General features: G+C 40.9%; 3 protein-coding genes across 3 annotated transcripts; all 3 read right to left on the bottom strand.

Annotated features, from left to right (window-relative positions):
• Positions 1-2783: 2783 nt before the first annotated feature.
• On the bottom strand, positions 2784-5247 carry nkx3.3 (NK3 homeobox 3). Its single transcript, XM_084021376.1, has 2 exons — positions 4820-5247; positions 2784-4190 (listed from the first exon to the last, which is right to left on the bottom strand). Exons 1-2 carry the CDS (start codon positions 5082-5084, stop codon positions 3637-3639), a joined length of 819 nt encoding a protein of 272 aa, XP_083877502.1. The 5' UTR covers positions 5085-5247; the 3' UTR covers positions 2784-3636.
• Positions 5248-7809: 2562 nt separating this feature from the next.
• nkx2.3 (NK2 homeobox 3) lies at positions 7810-10481 on the bottom strand. The gene is made up of 2 exons (XM_084021014.1): positions 9870-10481; positions 7810-8882 (listed from the first exon to the last, which is right to left on the bottom strand). The coding sequence occupies exons 1-2, from the start codon at positions 10258-10260 to the stop codon at positions 8239-8241; spliced, it is 1035 nt and encodes a 344-aa protein (XP_083877140.1). The 5' UTR covers positions 10261-10481; the 3' UTR covers positions 7810-8238.
• A 1716-nt stretch (positions 10482-12197) lies between these two features.
• LOC311020913 (uncharacterized protein) lies at positions 12198-20636 on the bottom strand. The gene is made up of 11 exons (XM_084021180.1): positions 20606-20636; positions 18666-18754; positions 18087-18236; positions 17673-17827; positions 17358-17494; positions 17133-17226; positions 16786-16897; positions 16327-16553; positions 16022-16196; positions 15783-15913; positions 12198-15427 (listed from the first exon to the last, which is right to left on the bottom strand). The coding sequence occupies exons 2-11, from the start codon at positions 18751-18753 to the stop codon at positions 15110-15112; spliced, it is 1587 nt and encodes a 528-aa protein (XP_083877306.1). The 5' UTR covers position 18754; positions 20606-20636; the 3' UTR covers positions 12198-15109.
• Between the last annotated feature and the right edge of the window lie 454 nt (positions 20637-21090).

The raw sequence follows: 21090 nt of genomic DNA, 5'->3' as shown, positions 1-21090 counted from the left end.
AGCACGACTCAAAGTGTTTACATACTTGAGCATTACATATTTATACATGCGGTAATGCCTGAAGCCACAGTTGGTCTACAGTAACGACACACAATTGCTGAGAATTCTGCAAAGAGGAAGAAACGCAAGCAGCCAGACAATAGCTGTTTCCTCACAGTTTGAAGTATTGCCATAGAAATACACTAGGAAGCGCTGGCGGCCACTTCTGTATAATCTAACCATCTTACGGCAGGTTGCAGACTCACTGAGGTGAGGTTTTACAGTCGTGTCTAAAACGAGTGTTGGGGTAGTAAAGTTATGGAGCAGTCAGAATAAATGATAAAATTCATCCACATACTCTTGTCGCACTAGGAAAGCATATTGCTATTTCCAGATGGGGGGCGGGTTTACCTCCATGGAGCCATCAGCAAGATTTCCTCTCTACATGACTTGCACCTTAAGATGACTTCCAGGATTCATGTATTATTGCAACCCAGACCATATTCTTAAACCTAACCAAGTGGTTTTGGTGGTGAAACCTAACCAAGCTGGCGTGTCCTGTAGTACTATATGGATCTACCATCTACTTAGAGCCATACGTAAAGTTTAGCCTATACCGCCAACTGCTATCGAAACTTTGTTTTGGGTAACCTAGTTTATTTCCTCCAAACCCCTGAGGGAAACGCACTAAATTCATTTTTGTGACATTTCAAGAGCTGCTTAAAATTCACTTGACAATTGAATGGAAACGCAACTAATCATACAGGTTTTAAACAAATCCCAAGGTTAACCACATGTATTTGGAAAAGGACAAAAACTTTCTGTTGCAAATATAAAACATACATACAGTAAGTTTCAAGTGTACACAAGTACAAGTGTATACATTAACTTTTACCTTTTAGAAAATAGACGTAATTTGACCTAACCGCTTTGTTGTAGCGATGTTCCCATGCTCCCATTTCAGCACTTAACTTTCTGAGTATAATTTGTATCATAACTGATAAAAATAATAGCAAAAAAACACGAAAATAACACCTTATTTGTCACAAATCAGATTTTTTTTAAGTAAAGATGTGGATAAGGACCACAATCATCGATATCACCCCTGGGTTGTGTCGTACAATTTATTTTTCTCCACTACCTAATTTGTTCTCTGTGAAAATTTCAGTTTGACTCACTGGGTGCAGGAAAAGAAAAGGAAACTTATCTAGTCACGGTAGGCAGCAATGACTAAAGCAACTATTCACCAGCACAATGTGACTAATCAGGGCACATAGAAAGTGGCATACCTTGGAGCCACAATGCAATACAATGACCTTTTCTGTTGCATAGTCTAATTCGGCTAGTCCTAAATAGCCAAAACACACCGTGAGAATGGAAATAATGAGACTTAATGATGCTCTGGTGATCTCAGGTTGGACAGTCCAAATGAGCGTTATGTGTAATAGTCCTCCCTCCCAGAAACCTGTTGTGCTAACCACTTAGCTTGAAGTGTGTTTTGATATTAGAGATAAATGAGGTTTGGTCTGCTGCCAGCCCAGCGGATGGTACAAGGTGAGCCTCTCCGCCACAGCAGCTTGTAGTAAGACAGATTTTACATCACAGCTGATGTCTTCAGCGTTGTATTATTGTAATAATTATATTGACAGGTGTATAGACAGGATACAAACATTTTGTAAAAAATATTTAGTGTCAATGTGATATCATTGACCATGTTTTTTTATATTTTTGTTTCTGGCCACATATAAAAATTGTTTTATCTGTTTACATGTCTTACATCAACAGACTTTGTGTTTTGCATGCCCTTCCCAGTAGCCTGCAGGCTTCATTAATGCAACACAATTTTAGCAGAAAGTATACCAGCAGTTGAGGATCAAGCCAGAGCTAGTCGCCTCATTTAGAAGTGATGTTTTTATTTTGCTATCGAATGTCTACATATCTTTGGTATGAGTGTGTAGTCTTTTCAGTATGATTCATGCGTGCTGTCTTGTGCAACATCTCCACGGTCTATTGACCCCCTCTGACTCATGCAGCACAGCAGTGTAGGCTCACGCAGGATTCTGAACATGCATGGGAAACACAATATTTTTAAAAAGGAACAGGACATATTCAAGTTGTAAAATAAATCATCTGGTTGAGTAAAATGTGTTAGTTTAGTGTAATACTTGAATCAGTGAGCAGGAACTTTTTACACTAAGTTATATTTTCACTTTGACACAGACTCGGTCTTCAAAATGTTTCTAAAGGTCCATAAATCGCATGTAAAAAAAAGAAAGTGTTCTTGCAGGTGCTATGTTGAGCCTCTTGATCAATAAAGATGTCCCATAAATAAAGTATATACCTACTTAAAATGTCAGAGGCTCGGGCATGCTACTCGCACGTCGAGATAAGCTACTTTCTCTTGTTGGGTTTGTATAAATTCTGGATTCCTTTCGGCTCTGTCTGGTTGCTTATGGGCTGTTACTGGCATTCAATAAGGAGGAATAAAAGCAAAATATAGATAGATCATCCTGTGGTCCAGTCAGGAGCCATTGCTGTGAGTCACTATCTGATTTAACTGTATGTACAGTGACATATTTTGTAAATAGTTTTAAATTATTTGAAGTGCAGCTACAACCTTTCAGACTCACTGGAGTTATTTCAAGTTTACCAATTCAAAAGCATAAACCTTTATTAAGCATGCATAACATTTAGATTACCAAAAAAATGCAATTGAAACTATTATTTTTAGTCAGTGTTTGTGTGAAAATGACTGGCGTGGGAAGCTTATTAAATCTTAATTTACGTTTTTAAAATTCCAACACTCATTTTAAATGTTTAATTCGGAACCAGCCCTTCACTTAAAAAAAAAATACATTCATCATTAAAATTAAAAAGGCAAAGCCTGAATCTTTTAGGATGGTGTTATGAATGTAACAAATTAATTTATAGAATGATCATTTTCTACAAATGAGTAAATTAGAGGAAGAATAATAGAAAACTTTTTTGTTATGCAGAAAGAGGATGAAACGTTATCTGAAATTACATGAATTAAGCCCTGAAACAGACAAGATTGTTGTCTTCAGCAGAACACACATTTATGATGCACACTTAAACAATAATTTACCACGATATGAATCTTTAAAAAGAAAAAAAATCTTGTGAGGGAACGCTGAAATTGTTGAGTTGCGTTTTTAATAAAAATACCTTTTTTTGCTTTCTCACGTTTGTCCTGTGTGTCCCTTTGTGTCTTAGATAAAATGTTAAGCCAATATTCTGAAAAAAATATCTGGCAAATGGGACAAATCAATATTCTTTTTCTGTAAAACATTATTTTTTTCTTGCAAATCTTTACAAAATAATAACCAAACTCAGTCTTCAATGTCAAACATTTCTATTAATCCAATCCACTGACAGAGCTTTCCTCACTCATTTTCACTGCAGGCGAACACTTAAAATAAATAATATTTTAATTTCTTTCTTACAGAAAATCTCTTAATTCAGCTCATCATGAGAGGCATTTGCGTTTTATGAACCATAAATAGCCTAAGATGCTAAACTGTCTACTAGTTATATGACAACAACAAAACATAACCCACAAACAACTACTGAAAAACCTGAAGAGTCTCAGTCAGTTTGACAGGAGGGAGATCCATCGAAAGCTGCCAACACCTTGAGTCATGTGTTCGGTGAGGTAAGGAGAGGGTTGGAGAGCATCCCTCCACAGGACATGTTCATGCTCCAGGGCTGGCAGCAGTAGTGCAGGTACGGTTGGTACTGGTAGACCTGCTGGTACAGGGGCACGGCCATCGGGAAGGGTACTCCATTCGTCTGGTGGTACTGCATGCGATTGTCCCTCACCAGCACCTTTACTGCCACTTTCTTGGGCGAGCTGCACACCGCCAGCTCGGCCGCCACCTGGCGCCGTTTGGTTTTGTATCTCCGGTTCTGGAACCAGATTTTCACCTGGGTCTCTGTGAGTTTCAGAGCATCGGCCAGGTCGGCCCGTTCGGGACCCGAAAGGTACCGCTGCGCGCTGAACCGGCGCTCCAGCTCGTAGACCTGCGCGTGAGAGAAGGCCGCCCTGGAGCGCTTCTTCGCGCCGGGCCTGCTCTGCTGCTCGTCGGAGGAACAGCTGACCGTCTCCCCGCTGTGGTGACATCTCTCCTCCTCCGCCTCCTCTATCTGCCGTTTGTCCAGCTCCACACTGTGGTGCTGCTGACCCGTATTGCCTAGAGACAGTAGAGATGACAATAAGTGGCGTTCTCTGTCATAAACTCCACTGGAGCTAAGGTCACGTCAACGAGGTGATGTTAGTCACTAAGAGGCTTCCTTCCCTCTTCCATCCCTTTCACACAACCAGAACCGGTCAGGTAATATAATGGAGTAAGTGATGGTGATTATTTTCGAACAAAACTATCAGATTTTACATCACAACCCTTTTTTTGTTCCATGCTTTTCTTTTCCAGTAGCCTGATTTCCTTTCTCGGACAACAATGTCTGACTGCGCAAAAACATTAAGGATTAAATTGATCTCAATTGGATACATATTTGGATTTATTCAAATACATGTTTTATTAATTGTGGGAAGAAATAAATGCCGCTGTAAATAGTGCGGTTATCTTACAATGTTTCCGTTGAGACTCGAACATATTTTATCTAAAACACGAGATTAACAGACATCGGGTGAGAGTTATTAATCCTGTTTCCTACGCGGGAGGGTTTCTTTTCTGTTCTTTTCTTCTTTATCTATCTTATCTAAATTCAGGAAGCGAAATTCCCAATGCAATGTCATATTTGTTGCCGTGTAAAACTACAGCATTCATAATTCCATCCTGTCGAATGGAATAAAACTGCTCACCTCTGAGCTCAGCCTCCTCTCCCGCGACCTCCTCGGTGTGGGTAGCAGTCCCGAGGTTCCCAACGGACAGACTCCGATCAGCAGGAAGTCTCTCCCGGCGGATGCGGTCCTCTTCCGCGTCTCGACGAGACGGATCAGGGACTCTCGTGCCATGTCCGGGGCAGACGGTGCGCGTTAGTGCGCATGGCTCTTCCGTACACCTGGTTCCAGGCTTCCCCGGGGTGAGGATGTCTTTGATGGAGAAGGACGAAAAACTTAATGTCATGATTAAAATAGGAGCACGGATATTTCCTCACGCTCGCATGCGTTTTATTCGGAGGCATCAAGAGACCAGCCACTCGAAAGCTAAAGTCCTTACTGATTCGATCTTTTCGCCGCTGTCTTTAATTGCTCTAATTTAATTGCGGTGAGTCCGGTCTGCTAATGAACAGCCTGCATCAGGAGCTGTCAAGTCACTTCCAACATTCTCAGCAGCAGCAGCACCAGGTAACCTTTGATAGGCTGTTTCCTCCGCCTGGTCCCTCCTCCGCACCGCCCCTCTCCATGTCTCCGCGCTCTGTGCAGGACGACGGACACTGATTTCGCATGTATTTCTCTTTGACGAGCTTAATGTTTCAAACGCGAGGAATTGGTTAGACTCAGTGGGTGTTATCAGCTCTTGCAAAGTGGATCTGCTTTAGTCACTGTGTGTTTAACAAGTAAACATCGTTGTAAACTGTGAGGAAATTGATGCGTAAAGTTCGTCAATTGTGCGTAAAACGCAACCCAGCTCACGCTTTCACGTATGGGAATGTGGTTTTAAATGCTTCCACGATACTATAAGAAGATAATGTAAGAATTTATAAGATACTATAAAAGTAGCTTTTAAATTTTACTTTAAAAATGGCTACATTTCTCCAATCCATCATTTGATATTAACATCATTTTCCATGCAATTCTTCACCATTGTGGATCGTAGTACTTTTTTCCTTTCATGCAGACAATTTGAGATATCTTTTTGTCTATAAAGTTGTGACGTTTTAAATGCTGTAGGCTAATATTTTAGGAGACCATATATTGTTTCTTAACACAACCCGTGAGAGAAATTTCACTGAATAACTTGATAGAGGACGTCCAGCATTTTCGCTCAAACAGGTGGGTAGCGCCACCTCGTGGTTATAATGCATCCCTTACTAAAGTTAAGAAGCTCGTGAAAACAAAGATGCCCCCCCCCCCTCCACACACACACCCTAACGCATTACACAATCAGCAGACCTATGCTTCATCGAGGAGACGCGATGACAGATGCAGTGATCTGCCTCCTCCGAGTTGTTTTGTTTGCTTCCTCTGACTGAACACAGAAATCTTTTCTCTGTTTGCAGGGCAAGATCGGCCTCAGTGTCACAACATGTCCGGATGGGAAATGTGTTACTGACTTGCCTGCTGTAATAAATGGTGTTTTAGCTGATTTAGCAACACGCCTTTGCGTTTCCAGCTCTTGCCTTCACCAATTTGGAACTCAGGAATGACTGAAATTAATGTGGCTTGTGTGGTGCATCAATTAGCTTCCACAGTGAGCCGATTGTATTTAAACAAAGCAAAACCAAACCGCAGGTTTGTCTCTGATGATATTTGTACAACGTGCCCATCCTCTCTGCTTAGTCACTCCACGTGCATTAAACATTTTACCCGACGTCTTTTGAAATTGTAATGTCAAAATACATCATATATGTATATAGAAAAAGTGTCCTCATCCATCCGACGCCACGTTGGCTGGCGGACCCTTGGAGGTCCACCTAATGGGCTTTACTCCATGCTTCTCCACGCACTTTTCCTGCTCTATATTAGGGCCCTGGTTCCTTTTGTGAGCTCCTTGAGTGGTTGCCACTGGAGACTTTGTTTGGGAAACTCCACGCCCAGCAGCGCGATGATCCGAGCTGCTATCTTTGGAAACGCAAGATAGCGATCGCAAGCGCCTGTCAGAGCAGCCGTGGCCAGGCCGCGTCCTCAGGCATCGCCGTCCTGTCGCCAGCTCTATTTACACGAGTGACTCTGCAGCACTTAGAGCTGACACCAGGTATGTCCTACCGGCAGCGCAGTAGCTCGGGGAAGTGGCCGGCGAGGCTATCAGGGGAGACAAACACTCTGTTTACGTTGCCATTCATTTCCATTAATAGTGTCTGCGTATTCGGCCATGCCTGGGAGGTGAGTGAGTGAGAGTTAAATGTGGCTAATTATTATAGGATATAATAACACTCACAACGGTACTCAAAGGCTATGAAACCAATTGTATTATTATTTGGAGTGCAATATTATATAAAGTTATTTTCTTTTAAACGTGAGTTATTTCAGTGTGATTCCTCCACATAGAGAAATATTTCCAAGCATGTTTATCATCCGAAGCTGTGTGAGTTTTTCGCTCTGTGAGTCCCGAGGATGTTGACTGTCTGGTTAATGTCCATCTCTAAATCCTGACCGGACATTAGCTCGCCTCTAAATTCTCTCGGTTTCTGGTTCTTGTCTCAGACCAAAGTCTATAGGATTCCACGAGCTTTCTCACAGGAGGAAAAAAAAAAAAAGCTTGAGAAACGACTCGAGACGATGATAAACTACACGCTTATAATAAGCTCAACTCAACGTGAATGTAGTTCATTTTACCATCCACATATATACGAATGTTAAAATGCTTTAACGCTTCCAAACGTTTTGGTCACAAAAAAAGAAAAAAAAATTGGGTTCCGTTAAACACACACACACACACACACACACACACACACACACACACACACACACACACACACACACACACACAGAGAGAGAGAACAACAGGCACGTGTGTCATGTTTTTATCATTTAATTTCATAAACAGTGATACTTTTCGTGATTGTAACTTGAGCGTAAAAACAGGTCATACACGCTGACGTTCACTTTCACTTAGACTAAAAGAAATGTCTGTTGGCCAAAAAAAACAAAACCAAATCTGTTAAAAGAGGGGAGAACGCATAATACTTATTAAGATTGCATAACCTAGCCATTGTTTTCCATGTTGTTATTTATTGCAATGGATTTCTAATGAATTGGGCAAATAATGAATTAATTGTCCTAGAATGAGCCGTGTTTCTTGGGAAATGTCCATACCATTTCCCTTTTCCTTTTAATCCCGCACACTCCATTTTGAACCACACATTACGCAAAGTCTTCTTTAGCGGCAATTAAATATCCATCAGCACAATTGGCTCGTTTTCCACAGCTTGTGGTTCAGAGAAACGTGTGCATGTTTTTTTTTTAAATCTCAGTCTACGGGTTATTTCCTCATAGGCCTTCCTTGAGTTACAGCCGACTGGCCTACAGGTTACAGAGTTGCATTAGTTGGTCAGGTTGGGTCCATTCAGCTCCCCCAGAGAAGTCTCTCCCGTGCTGTGGTTGCGCGTAAAGACGGGCTACCATGCCCGGATGCCCTGCAGAGTTCCCTGACAGGGTGTCACAACTGGTCCTTGGGACGCCGGGCTTTGCGTCTGTGCACCGAGGTTTCCCAAATTCATGTTCATAAAAGCATTAGCGGGGGCGTTGTTGGGCGGCAGAGCAGGTAAACTAGAGTAAGTACAAGAGTAGGTGTTGCTGTACACCGAGTTGTTGTAGCTGTAGGCCGGATAGCCGTTGTAGCCGTACGGGTTTGGAGCTCCGACTGTGTAAGAAGTGTTATAGTTCTGGGATCCGGTCAGACAAGGCCGCCCGTCCCGGACCAGCACCGGCACAGCCACCCTCCTGGGCGGCGGCGGGTGGTGGTGGTGGTGGTGGTGATGACCCGCCATCTCCAGACTCTTGTCCTGCCGCTGCCTCTTGCATTTGTATCTCCTGTTCTGGAACCAGATCTTGACCTGGGTGGAGGTGAGCTTCAGGGAGCTGGCCAGGTGCTCTCTCTCCGGGGCGGACAGGTAACGCTGCTGCTTGAAGCGGCGCTCCAGCTCGAACACCTGAGCCTGGGAGAAGAGGACGCGCGGTTTCCTCCTGGTCCTCTGCTGTTTGGTGGCGGGCTTCTCCGAGTCTGGATCCTCGCACCCGCCGCGCAACGCACCGCAGCTCTCTGCACGGAGAAGAAGCGTTTACATGCCCATCAGTGCTAAAACGAGACGCGTTCACTGCAGTATTTAAACACATTTATCCAACACTCTGATTTCCTAATCCCATGGCACTGATATCCACATTAATTAATTAATTTAATACATCTGAGCTTTCTGAAAATGTTGAAGCAAAAAAGTTTTCCTATAGCCTTTCACATAGCATTTTGGGGGATTTTTAAAAATGTATTACCTATATTTTGCATTATTTCCCCACTATATTCAACCTTTAAATAGTAATTTAAATATATATTTAAATAAATATAAAAATAAGTAAATTATTTGATATAAAATACTGGATTTGAAATTGCTATAGTATTTTTGCAACTTGGCTTATTTATTATGACTATAATCAAAATATGGTTGCACAGATGACAGAAGGGTGAAAGGTCTACCAGTGTTTGGATCTTGGAAATTAAAGGTGAAGTTAAACGTATTTTATTATTTGTATTAGTTTTCTGTGACGATGAACTGTATCCACATTTATTAGGAGACATCTAATTAATAATAATTGTTATAGATTGTTACATGGATTAATTTGTTAAAATTATTAATCACTTAAGATGTAAACAACACTTAAGTTGCACAGCGAATGAAGAGCATGAATCAATGGGCGTGCATCGTGCAAGGTGTGGTACTTGCATATATAAAATAATAAAATAAAAAACACCGATATATTTTTAAATCTTTTTTTAACATTATTTATTCAATTAATTTCATTGAACCCTTCATTTGTACAATTTGTTTCATTTGGTGATTGTTTCATATTTAAACATTAGTCAAATGTTCGCATTCATAATTTGTCCTTATTATATAATGTTGGCCTATTTTTTTGCAGGAGATGCACTTTTTAATGTTAATGAAGTTGTGATTCTCCCGTGGATGCTATTATTCATCATTACCGATAACAACAACAGCTATCGTCCTCCTCGGATCGACATCGTCCTACTTACTGCTCTCCTGGTCCTCCTGCTCGGTCTCCAGCCGGAGGTCTGCGGAGTGGCTCTGCGTCGGGTTGCCGAACATCTCCCCCGGCAGAGCGGACTCCACCAGCCGCTCCTGCGCCGTCAGCGTGGTGAGGTACGACATCCTCTCCTCGCTCTCCGAGAGGCCGGAGCTCATGGGACTCGGACTGTCCCTTCCGGCCAACATGCAGGAGGGCGGCGAGTGCGAGCGCAGCGGTTTGTTTGGGAACGCACCCGGCTGCGACAGCGCGCCGGAGAGACCGAAGCAGGAGATGAACTGGAGCTGCTGCTGCTGAGATTGCTGCTGCAACTCCAACTTGAGAATGTCCTTCACGGAGAAAGGCGTGCTGGAAGAAGTTATGAGCGGGCTGGGGAGCATTGTTACCACCAACGGAGAGATGATAGATCGCGAGGAGTCAACGGGCCCCAAATTGGACCGATTCGTCTCCGGACGGCGCGTAAAAGCAGTAAATAGCCCGTATGTAAGCGTGAAGAATGGTCGCGCACTGCTTGTTTTTCATGCAAACGGAGGAGGACTGGTTTTCTCTCCGCCGGGACATCCCTCTCCTTTGGTTGTGTGTCTATCACTGGAGGGCTGAGAGAGAGAAGAGAGGTCGATCCTGTTTGGTTGGCTGAATTGAGTTATCCAGAGAAAGAGCTGGGTCAGCCAAGATGCTGTCCCCTCTCTCTCTCAGCAACGTCCTGGAGCGAGGGAGGGACTGATGGAGTTAACCTCCCTCCCTCCCTCCCTCCCTCTGTCGATGTGTGTGTGCAGGAAGACATAATGCTAATTTATGAAAATAATATTAACACGATCCCCTCAGACTGTTTAAGGTCTTAAAGGTAAGGGAGGTTTTTGTTATATTTGTAACAACACTTAAACAGAAAATGCATCATAAAAGCCTTTTTTATTATAATTAAAACAATTTCGTGCCATTAAAACGTTTCTACAGGACAAATCCTCCTAAGGAGCCTTATTGTTTGAGTGATTCCGATAAACACGAGTAACATTTATTTATCTGGCGTTGGTCACAGTCGTTCCCATCATCACCGCGGTGCTTTTAAGATTAGCCATATCTCCGTTTCCTGTCTCGGCAATCCGCGGATAAGATAATATGCCGCAACTGTGGGAAAAGGGATAGATTTGGCAACCCAAGGAGATACGAAGAATATAAATTTAGTGCTTTATTTATATGTCCCCCCCCCCTTAATTTGAGAAAGATGCGGCATTCTTCTCCACCAACATTTGGCCCCCGATGGCTTTCCCTTGACATTAGGTCAGCGCTTCTGGAAAACAGCCCTGGGTAAAATGTTAAAATGTTACGAGGCACGTTTCTCTGTTGACGTTACTCGTCCCATGTGCGAGTAAGGAGATTAATCGTTTTAAATGTCTTTAAATAATACTAATCATAATCATAATAGCACCTGCTTTAAGAAGTTACTTTTCCTACAGCAGAAAATTATCTTTACAAGTTTTTTTTTATTATAAATGAATCATGCATTTAAGAATTTTCTCTCGACTTGTACCTGTGTGCCAAAGGGCAGCTGTAACGGGACACCTCTCTCCAGGTCGCCTATCTGTGGCCAAGTGCAGGCGCCAGGGTCTGAAGGCCCATTTGCTCCTAAACCGTGTGGAAAGAAAAGGGAGGCACGCCGACATAATCTCATCCGCTCCCCATCAACGAGGCGCTGTTTAGATTAGGGCAGCGTCTTTTAAAACGGCCCGTTTAAGTGGAGAAGCAGCCTGAGGAATTAGGTGTGCGGACACCACACAGGAAATTTTGAAGAGTAAATTTTACTCAATTTGAGTAAAATTTTACTCCCAAAAAGACAGTATTTGGTCCCAGTCCAAAAAGAGTAAAATTTACTCTCGTCATAGAGTTACATTTTCAGAGTTATTTCTACTCTATCTAGAGTTCATATTTTACTCCACAATCTTAAAATTTACTCAATTTAGCATAAAGTGAGAACAACTCCAACAGTATTTCACTCAATACAGAGTAGTAACTGCCTCAAAATAGAGGTCTATTACTACTAATAACAGAGTAGTAACTGCCTCATAATAGAGTTATATTTCTACTATTAATAGAGTTGTATTTCACTCTGTAAAGAGTAGTAGCTGCCTCAAAATAGAGGTCTAATTCTACTATGAATAGAGCTCTATTTCACTCAATAAAGAGTTGTATTTTACTCAATATTGATTGTAATAATGATAACTCTGGATTACAATGTTTTAAATAAAAAAGACCAGAAATGAATATTCAACAATGCACTTTTATTTTTCTTAAATGCATAACATGCATTGAGCACCCATAAAATACATGTCAGAACCGTTGGCCTTTGTAATGACAGCATTGTACATAATACATGAAAAATCAAAATTGCCTCAAAAAAAGGTCTTTCAGGGTGACACATCCCTATTATTTAATAAAATAAAAAAAACTATACTGCAAGCAGGTATGCACACTATCACCACACCATCAGTAGCTGCAGATAAGGCTGTAAAATATTGCAATAGCCATCAGCCCAGCCAAAACATTTACGCCCAATTGGTGGGCCATCACAATTTGGACACAATGTGCTCTTGGAAATTGGGTGGATTAGATAAGAGGAGAAAATATGAATAAACTAGAATTTGCATTATGGGCAAAGAAATTCAGAAATCCATTGTTCATCCCCAGTGCAATATTTAGAGCTTAGCTAGCTTTTATCATAGGAAACAGTATGGAACAATAAATGAACTTGAATCATCATTACTGTATGACATCTGCATATCGAATGCTTTGTGACACAAAAGCCCTTTGACATCAACAACATGAGGTCCTTCTGCAGTACACACTACTTTAAATGCATAAAAATGCTCATCCATACACACGGTTTGTAGTGCAAATGTAATCAACAGTAACCTGTCATCTTTTAGAACAACACGGTGGATTTTGTCAAAAACTGGCATCTCATTAAGCACTTTAAGACAAACAACTAAACCTGGACGATACATATTTCCATGGTGTTTGGCCCATCTAACATCTAACACCTTAGTGTCAATCGTTACCTGAAGAGCCTCTGCTATCTCACAGCCCCTGTCCATCACATTTAAAGCTACCATTTTACTTGGCCCAAGCACCAGTCTGTCAGGCTCAAATGTCTGCCAACTATATGCTACCTGACTTTGGTGTTTCTTTGCCAATGTTTTAGTTATATTTTTGAAGCTTTTTAGTTGTTTTTTAAAGAAATTGTGCTTCGCTTCATAGCGCATGCACCAGGTATGCAAAATTGGTCCAATTTTACGAATGCATGTAGGATAATGCACCATAAAATGATGCTTTGGGAGCAGCCTCTTGTTGGGAAATAAATGCTTGAATAAACCATGGTGCTCTGAAATCAAATGTTTCAAATAAATGGTAATGCCAGTTGATAACCTGGGAGAAAAGACAATATTTACTATTTGAAGCAACAACAGAAGCAAATACCAGTGTTGATCATCTCGACAAACCAAGTCTCCAAATATAAGTGGGAGATTGCGAAGTAAACACCAAGATTGGATCGCATTTAAACCCAAGTCATTTGAGTCCTCTACTAACTTCAATGCAGGTGGCTTGTTGTTTTGTTCCATATAGCCATAGTTAAAGTTCTTAATTCTCCTGTCTATTTCCTTTGATGTTGTGTAGTTTTTGATCAAGTGCAGTATTAGCAGCTTCATTTCATATTGTGCCACGCCCTCCAAGATATCGTGCATAATATCGACAGAGAAGTTTTCACATGTATTGAAGTACTGCAAGGAATTTAGAGCACAAGAACGTTTAACACCCATCACATAGGGAAGACTAGGAGTTTTCTCCATTATTTGGCAGTGTTCTGCGTGGAGTGCTTGAGCTCGCATCACTATCTTGGGTGAATCTTCTGTGAATTCAGTCTGAAAGTCCTCTTTCTCAGCAAGACAAAAGCGGCAACAATATCTGGCACTGAACGATTCTACGAAACCAAACAAACCATGAAGACCAAGGTTGTCACCAGTAACTTGCACAATAGTTCCATAGACATTTTCATCATACAGTGGGACCCAAATTCCTTTAGTCTCCAGCTCTTTAATGTCTTGGACAATTGGATCAAGTATTTTAGAAAAGCCATATGTTTTAATGTCTTGGGCATGGAATAAAGCGACCAAATGAATATTAAGCAGCATTGAGTTGTGCTTTGGAGAAAGATTACGCAACGTGAAATAGATTGCTCCTACTTTATGTATTCCCTTTTTACTCCCCAACGGATTTGCGCATTCAAAATCATCATAGAAAAGTTGCAACTGAATTGCATGCCTCTGTTTTGAAAATAAAGGATGACTCTTGAAAAGATCTCCATCACAAAAGTCATTAAGAAGATCTTCTCTTGAACTGGAATAACTCTGCATCATCTCTTTTATCTTAGGGTGTTTGTAAATGAAGTCTAATGTTTTCAAAATTGGGATATAAGCAAATTTATCAGTAACAACAGCTGGATCGTAAGTTCCAGTAGTCCGATTACGCCGTGTATCAAATCTTGTACCAAGAACGCATTCAACAGGTTCAACCCCTCCCCACTTCTCTGTGAAATACTGCCTTCTCTTAGTTTCAGAATTTAAGACACCAAAAGGATTTTCAATTTTTTCAAAGCACTGATCAATTTTACACTCGACCTCACTTTTGATAGGTTCCTGTAAAGATAGACACTGCTTCACAGAGTCTTTTGCTTGATTATGGATATCATCAACAATCTCTTCCATTGAAGTAACCAAAGAGTTAATGATTGTTTCGCCTACACCTGCCACTTTAAGTTCAGCCACTGTTGCAGCACAGCTGTCTACAAGACTCTTATTAAGAAGGACTGGGTCAGAAGGGGCGCTGTTTGATGGAAAGCCATCAACAAAACTTCCGGCTAAATCTTCAGTTATAGAGGGGCCTTCACCAGGATCATCACAAGGTTCATGTGCTTTGAGATGTTTTCGAAACCCAGAAAAAGTACCAAAGAAATGAGAACAACCAGGCTGACCACATTTCAGACGAAGTGTCTTTCCTGAACAAAGTCCGTGGATCAACTTTAAGTGCTTAATTAGTGAATTGGCATTTACCTGAGGGCCTTTGCAAATAAAACAAAACATCTTTGTATCAAATCAGTGCAAAATCAGAGTCCTCAAAATACAGCTTTGCAGTATAGCATCAGAACCCTCCAAACCAAAGCATCTCAAGGTGTCAAAATCAGTGCAGCATCCGAGCTCTCATCTCTTTGACCCTGGGATTCACCTTGGTGGTAGCAGCATCAATCTGGTAAACAGCGGTTTGCAAGAAGTGGTAGACATTGGCCAGATCCCTGTTGTACGAGGTAGCGAAGACGAAATGAGCTTTAAAAAGCTCGTCAAAAGAGGCAAGAGAATCTGGTGACTGACACGGGATTGCATGTTTGTCAATCACAATGAAATACTTGTGAATGGCGCTCCTCTGGGTCCCCATAGCCAGTAGATAGGGTTGACGGCTCTCTGTGATGCTGTCCAGATGCCCCTCAACACTGGTCCCAGTCTGTGACAAGAAAACTTTATTAGTCTTGCTATTAAAATTAATCTGTTGCAGTTTAGGGCCCCATCATCACCACCAGAATCACTTATTGCCACAAAATGCAAGATAAAGCATAACATTTTCAGCCTTATATTTTTATATTCTGCTAAATGTAAAAGGAATAAAGTTATTCATATCAGCGTATCTGAGGCCGATGGTGATAGATCTGTGGGGAGCGAAATCAGATAAATATCACAGGGCACTCGCTGATTACAGATGAGCATGGTCATCACATGATTTCACAAGAGTAGAGTTTTAGGTTTAATATTACGGACAGAACAGTGAGCCTTCTTAAACTTTAATTAAACTGTAACATTACCTTGATAAATCTCACAAGGTGGTCAATGGCTTGTCTGGCAGAGAGCTTTCCTGGTCTCTTGTTGCGGCCATGAGGTGATGGTGGCATGAGGTGGATAAGGAGCAAGATGGAGGACATCTCACTGTCCCATCCTGAAAATACAAGAAAATTCAGAAAGCCATTTTTACTAAAATGTTTATATTTTTGTTCCAAAACAATTTCCCTCTTCCATTATTATTATTTCTTTAATTCGAGTGTACCATCTTCCAGTTCTTCTGTTGTGGATTCAGCGTTATGAAGGATATATTCAAGGTCCCTTGTTTGGGTGAGGCCACGGCTTTGTTCAAGGACTTTCTGCCTGTAGTGAGTAGGCCACTTCTCCAGGAACTTTGCAGAGATGTCATCACCAAACATCAGACTGAAATCCTGCTCTATCTGCAGACAAGATGGAATATAGAAAACAACATGGCATACATTGTTAATAGGTGCACCAGGGATGAGATCTGTTTAAAGTCATTTTTCATTTAAGCTCATTTTAATACAAGGCAGTTTAGGAGCGACAAACCATTCCCGTGATGTCAAGAAATCTTGGAAAGGTGGTGAATATTTCAGAGGACTTCACTGGGTCATGAACCATTGCTTGGCGTTGGGTGAAGGTCTGTTTCATTTTCTCCTTGATGATTGCTTCATCAGTTGTATGCTTCATCAGTGCGATGGCCTCACGACACTGGGTTTCTGTGGTTAGTTGGTTTTCCCTACTGACGGGAGTTCTGTCACCAGAATCTGGACCACCTGTAACAGCAATCAGTGAAAAGTGAAACCACATACTGATGCAATACTTTCTTTACTTCTCAAAAAAGTTGAGCCACTTTCACCCCTCACACAGATGGCCACTCGTCTTCTTGCTAAACCCCCTGCGATGCCCACTACTGTAACAAAGAAGGACTATGCACATTAAAAGTGAATTTAACATGTGAATTCTCATTAAAAAAAACAAAAACTAAGTACACTCAAAATCATGTACCCGTCAGTGGCTGATGGTTTATTTTCTTTTGTCCTTCAGAGGCTTCTTTTTGAAGTGTTTTCACTCTCCATGCAAGAAATCCACTCCCATCTTCTGGATTGTAATACTGCTCCTAAAAACCAAGAAAGGGTTTTATTTTTCCTCCTTCAAAAACTAACACATGTCCTTGTCTGGAGAATTGCTAAAATCAAGGTCAACTAGTCTGACATCTGCTGTGTTCAACTTGTTGAGGTTAGGAGAAAGGGTCAGCATACAGAAATGTTAATATTTAGTTGAAATCTGACTTGGCTTTTTGATCACTACCAGAAGTAATGAGTAAAGAGGTTAGACTTGTTTTATGTACTTACATAGCCCAAAGTACCCTGGGGATCGGCCAGATATGGAAACAAGGCAGTGATGCCCTTCGCGTAGTCCTCTTTAACACGCCTTGAAGGGCTTGTCCTACAGTGTACACACACACACACACACAAGATCCAAACAAAAGTATTGCTATGCTGATGCCTTCTGCACCTGGTCTGCACCAAATAAAACCATAAATGCTAGGGTTGGATGTTAATTACGTGACATCGTACCCATGTTCACTCGCCATGTGTGCAACCAATATCTTCACCATGTCACGTCTTCTGGAATCTGTTAGGCTTTTTTTCCGAGCATACTCTGTAAGGATCCTCTCTCCTCCAGGTTTCTCCCTCAGAATGTTTTCAATGATCTAAGTGTGAGGGGGAAAAAGAGGGGAGGGACACAGGGATTTGGTGGCCAATTACATTTACAGTGACAAAAATGTAAACCATGCCCTGTATTTCTCTACAAATACTTTACTTTGCCATTTCCCCCCTTACCCCTTTTATCAGAATCACCATCTTGATCTCTCCATCTGCAAAGCTTACCTGAGCGAGACGAGTCAGGTCAGCTCTGTTTCTTTGGGCAGGACTAGACTGCAAAATGATGGTGTCATCAGAGTCCCCTACATTTTCTGCACCAGAGCTGAGAAAGGAGCTGCTGCTGCTGGCAATGGAGTGGCTTGTAGAGGGGCTCACTGAATCTAGAATGTTGACATAACAGGTGTGATTATAATAACATGTCATTAGCAAGAGGGGATCATCTGTGATAAGAGTAATGTAAAAGATCACATTAGATTAGGATGGATCCACACACCAAGCTAGTAATTCCACAGATGCTTTCTTAAGTGTCTGAAGAGGCATAAATTCAAAATGTCATGCAACGTGGATGAGTCTCTCTTTACTATGTTGCATTACAAGGTTAGCCAGGACTGCATGGGTTATAAGTAACAAGTGACTCACCCTCAAAATCTGAGCCCTTGGGTAAACAGACCTCAAGCACACCCAGGTCTGGTTTCATTAGAAGAAACGCAAACGCATCCTCGTCAACTTCAGTGTTCAAATCATCATAGACTTTTAAGTCCAAGGTAGGAATTTCAAATTTCTTGGAAACTGTGAAGACAAAACAATATTGCACAAGATTAATATTCTGTTGTGCAATTAATCTTATTTTTAAAACAATAATTTTATACTTTAGCTTTAAAAAGGAATAGATATTCAAAAACAGCAGATCTGCAAGCTCATAGCACGAGTGCCGCACTATGAGCTCAGTATATCTGCCTTTTATTTATTTTTTTAATCATGAAGATTTCTGCAAATCTTTGAATATACTTTTACAGCGAACATTTCTAACTCAAATCGTTCTTTTTCTTGGGGTACACAAAACAACATTTAGAGATGGGGCTCCAAAATCAAATACATATACTTCTAAGGGTCCTTGACAATAATAATAATAATAATGATGATAATAATAATAAATATAACACAGCATCACTAATTTACACATGACACCCAGTAGGTTGTGCAATTTGTTTCACTCACCACACTCCAAAAATAATTTGAAGGTCAGTTGCCCTTCAAAACAAATGTATTTCTGGCGGTCTCGGTACTTCACTCTTACAGCCTGCATCCTTTATGGGAAATAAAACAGTTACTAAGATGATATAGAGCACAACAATTCATGCATTGAATGCTACAATTAGCTTAAGTATTACAAAAGCCCTATCTACAGGTAGGCTCAATACCACTCTGCATTTGCATCTCATTAAATGCTGTTTGAAAGCTGTGTAACGGATGAGTGTTCATCATTGCCAATGTCTCCATGTGTGTCTTACATACACAATAAAAACACTAGCTAACCGAAGAGCAGGTAAAATGGTAATCCTACATAGACCTAAAACGCCTGGAAATAGTGCTATATTTTAATCAATTTTGAGCTTATATTTTCAGGTAGTACCAAGTATTATGCATCATATGATTCAGGAAAATCTGCCATTGTATCTGCTACTGTGTAAAGTCTCATTTAAACCTTACTTTTGGGTGAGCATGCCATATTTCACAAAAAACTAAAATCACCCAGTTAAAAAAATCTGTGAGTTACAGCTCATTTATCATGACAATAGACAGAATGTACAGTACCACTAAAGGCCTACACACCCAGAATATACTAAACATCAGCAACTAACAGCACACAAATACATTTTGTTAACATTTATCAATATTAACAATAAAAAAATTATGTAATGATGACTTTGGCTCACATAAAAGTGTTAATTGGGAAGTTTCTGAAGACAAATGAATGATCATAGTGATGATATAATAATAAAACAAATCACACAGTAGAAACAATAATTGTTATAAAAGATAAAATAGCCTAGTCATAAAGATGATGACAATAACAATGATGAAGTTATAATAATAGGCTAAACAAGTTACTGCTTCACAACAGTAATGACAACAGCTGGGGTCAAAAATAAGCAAGGGGTATGGTAAAATAATTAAATAAGTGTATTTTTTCCTCGTGGTGTGTAATTGTATCCGTCTGTTTTACACTACTGTCACGAGGAACCGTCTAGGGGAAAGGACGAGAGACGTCTGTTTCTGTCCCTTGGTGTCACACAGGGACCCTTCAAGGACCCTCGGAAAACAGAGAATCCCGCGATTCAGACACAGTTTACAGCTCGTTTCTATCAAACGGTTCAGTAATGACAATGAAACACGTTAAAGCGTTGCGTCGGTCTTTACACGGTAGCATCGACGCTACGCTCGTTAGCATCTGTGATCACACACACACACACACACACACACACACACCTTGGTCCTTTGGTGTCACAGGCACCATTCAAATATGCTCGGAAAGCGGAAGATCCCGCGATTCAAATACGGTTCAGAAATTAATTCATGTTTTGAAAAAACTGTCCGAAAGTGTCCTCGTGGACACTCTCCTTACATTACTCAATTCAGAGTAAAATACACTGCTTGCAAACCAAACAGCAGGTGAAAACGCTCAGTGTAAATACCTCAATTCAGAGTGAAATACATGTGCTTGCTAACGGTCCACACAAAAAAACCCACTGACTAACCGAAGAGCGTCATGACTCAACCCAGAGTAAAACACACGTGCTTGCTAACCGAATAGCAGAGAAAACAGTCGACACATACTAGACTGGCCCATTAAATTAAAACAACCGAGTGCACAACTCAATTCAGTGTAAACCTTCTTCGATAAAGAAAAGTAGAAATTAAGCTCAGTAAAACACACACGTGGTAAATTAAGCTAACAAGAGTGAGGCTCGGTTTAAATTCACATCTAATATTATAGTTTGTGCTGAAGCTAACGTTAGCTTCGACATTGGCGGTAATGCAGTGTGTGATACCACCATTCTCGCTAGCTGCAATGTTACTCACAAGCATTACCTTTAAAGTAAGCCAACAAAAATGCTGCTGACATTTTATCTTACATTAGTACTTTGCTGACTTACCTTGCTACCGCCGTCCACCACTGCCGTTCACCTCGACGTTCCACTGCTGGGGTAGAAAATGGCGGCAGAAACGAAACCTAAGAAACATTAGTGGGCGTGTTCTTGATATTACTCCAATAGGATTTACTCTATTTTTTTCCTCCTACTCTAGTAGCCACTGGAAATAATTACAATCCAAAATTAGTAAAAATTACTCTTTTAGAGGAAAATAATGATAACTCTGAAAAAAATACTCTCTCATTTTTCCTGTGCATTTAGCTCGACCCATTCCAAATACCCAAAAGAATGCAGATTTTAGATGGTCAGTTGAGTTCGCACCAACTACCGAATGCGTTTACATTATAGTTCTTTACGTAGACATGTCCACAAAAGTCGAGGGGGATTTTGCGCGTGTTATTATGAATTTATGAGGACTTTGAGTGAAATTTATTGCCTCGTAAAATACTTAGAACGTCTGTAAATCTGGTCAATTTGTTTCCCAAACA

The sequence above is a fragment of the Eutrigla gurnardus genome (assembly GCF_963514095.1).
Source record: "Eutrigla gurnardus genome assembly, chromosome: 11".
Lineage (NCBI taxonomy): Eukaryota > Metazoa > Chordata > Actinopteri > Perciformes > Triglidae > Eutrigla > Eutrigla gurnardus.
Note: the sequence above shows the minus strand (reverse complement) of the source record. Positions and strands in the feature narration are given on the sequence as shown.

Excerpts from the sequence above, each read along its gene's own strand:
- nkx2.3 (XM_084021014.1), bottom strand. The coding sequence starts at position 10,260 with ATGCTCCCCAGCCCGCTCATAACTTCTTCCAGCACGCCTTTCTCCGTG. Across the intron at positions 8,883-9,869 it reads GCAGGAGGACCAGGAGAGCA|AGAGCTGCGGTGCGTTGCGC; the intron begins GTAAGTAGGACG and ends TTCTCCGTGCAG.
- LOC311020913 (XM_084021180.1), bottom strand. The coding sequence starts at position 18,753 with ATGCAGGCTGTAAGAGTGAAGTACCGAGACCGCCAGAAATACATTTGT. Across the intron at positions 17,227-17,357 it reads CACATGGCGAGTGAACATGG|GACAAGCCCTTCAAGGCGTG; the intron begins GTACGATGTCAC and ends TGTACACTGTAG. Across the intron at positions 16,898-17,132 it reads CCCAGGGTACTTTGGGCTAT|GAGCAGTATTACAATCCAGA; the intron begins GTAAGTACATAA and ends CTTGGTTTTTAG.
- nkx3.3 (XM_084021376.1), bottom strand. The coding sequence starts at position 5,084 with ATGACATTAAGTTTTTCGTCCTTCTCCATCAAAGACATCCTCACCCCG. Across the intron at positions 4,191-4,819 it reads AGAGGAGGCTGAGCTCAGAG|GCAATACGGGTCAGCAGCAC; the intron begins GTGAGCAGTTTT and ends TACTGTCTCTAG.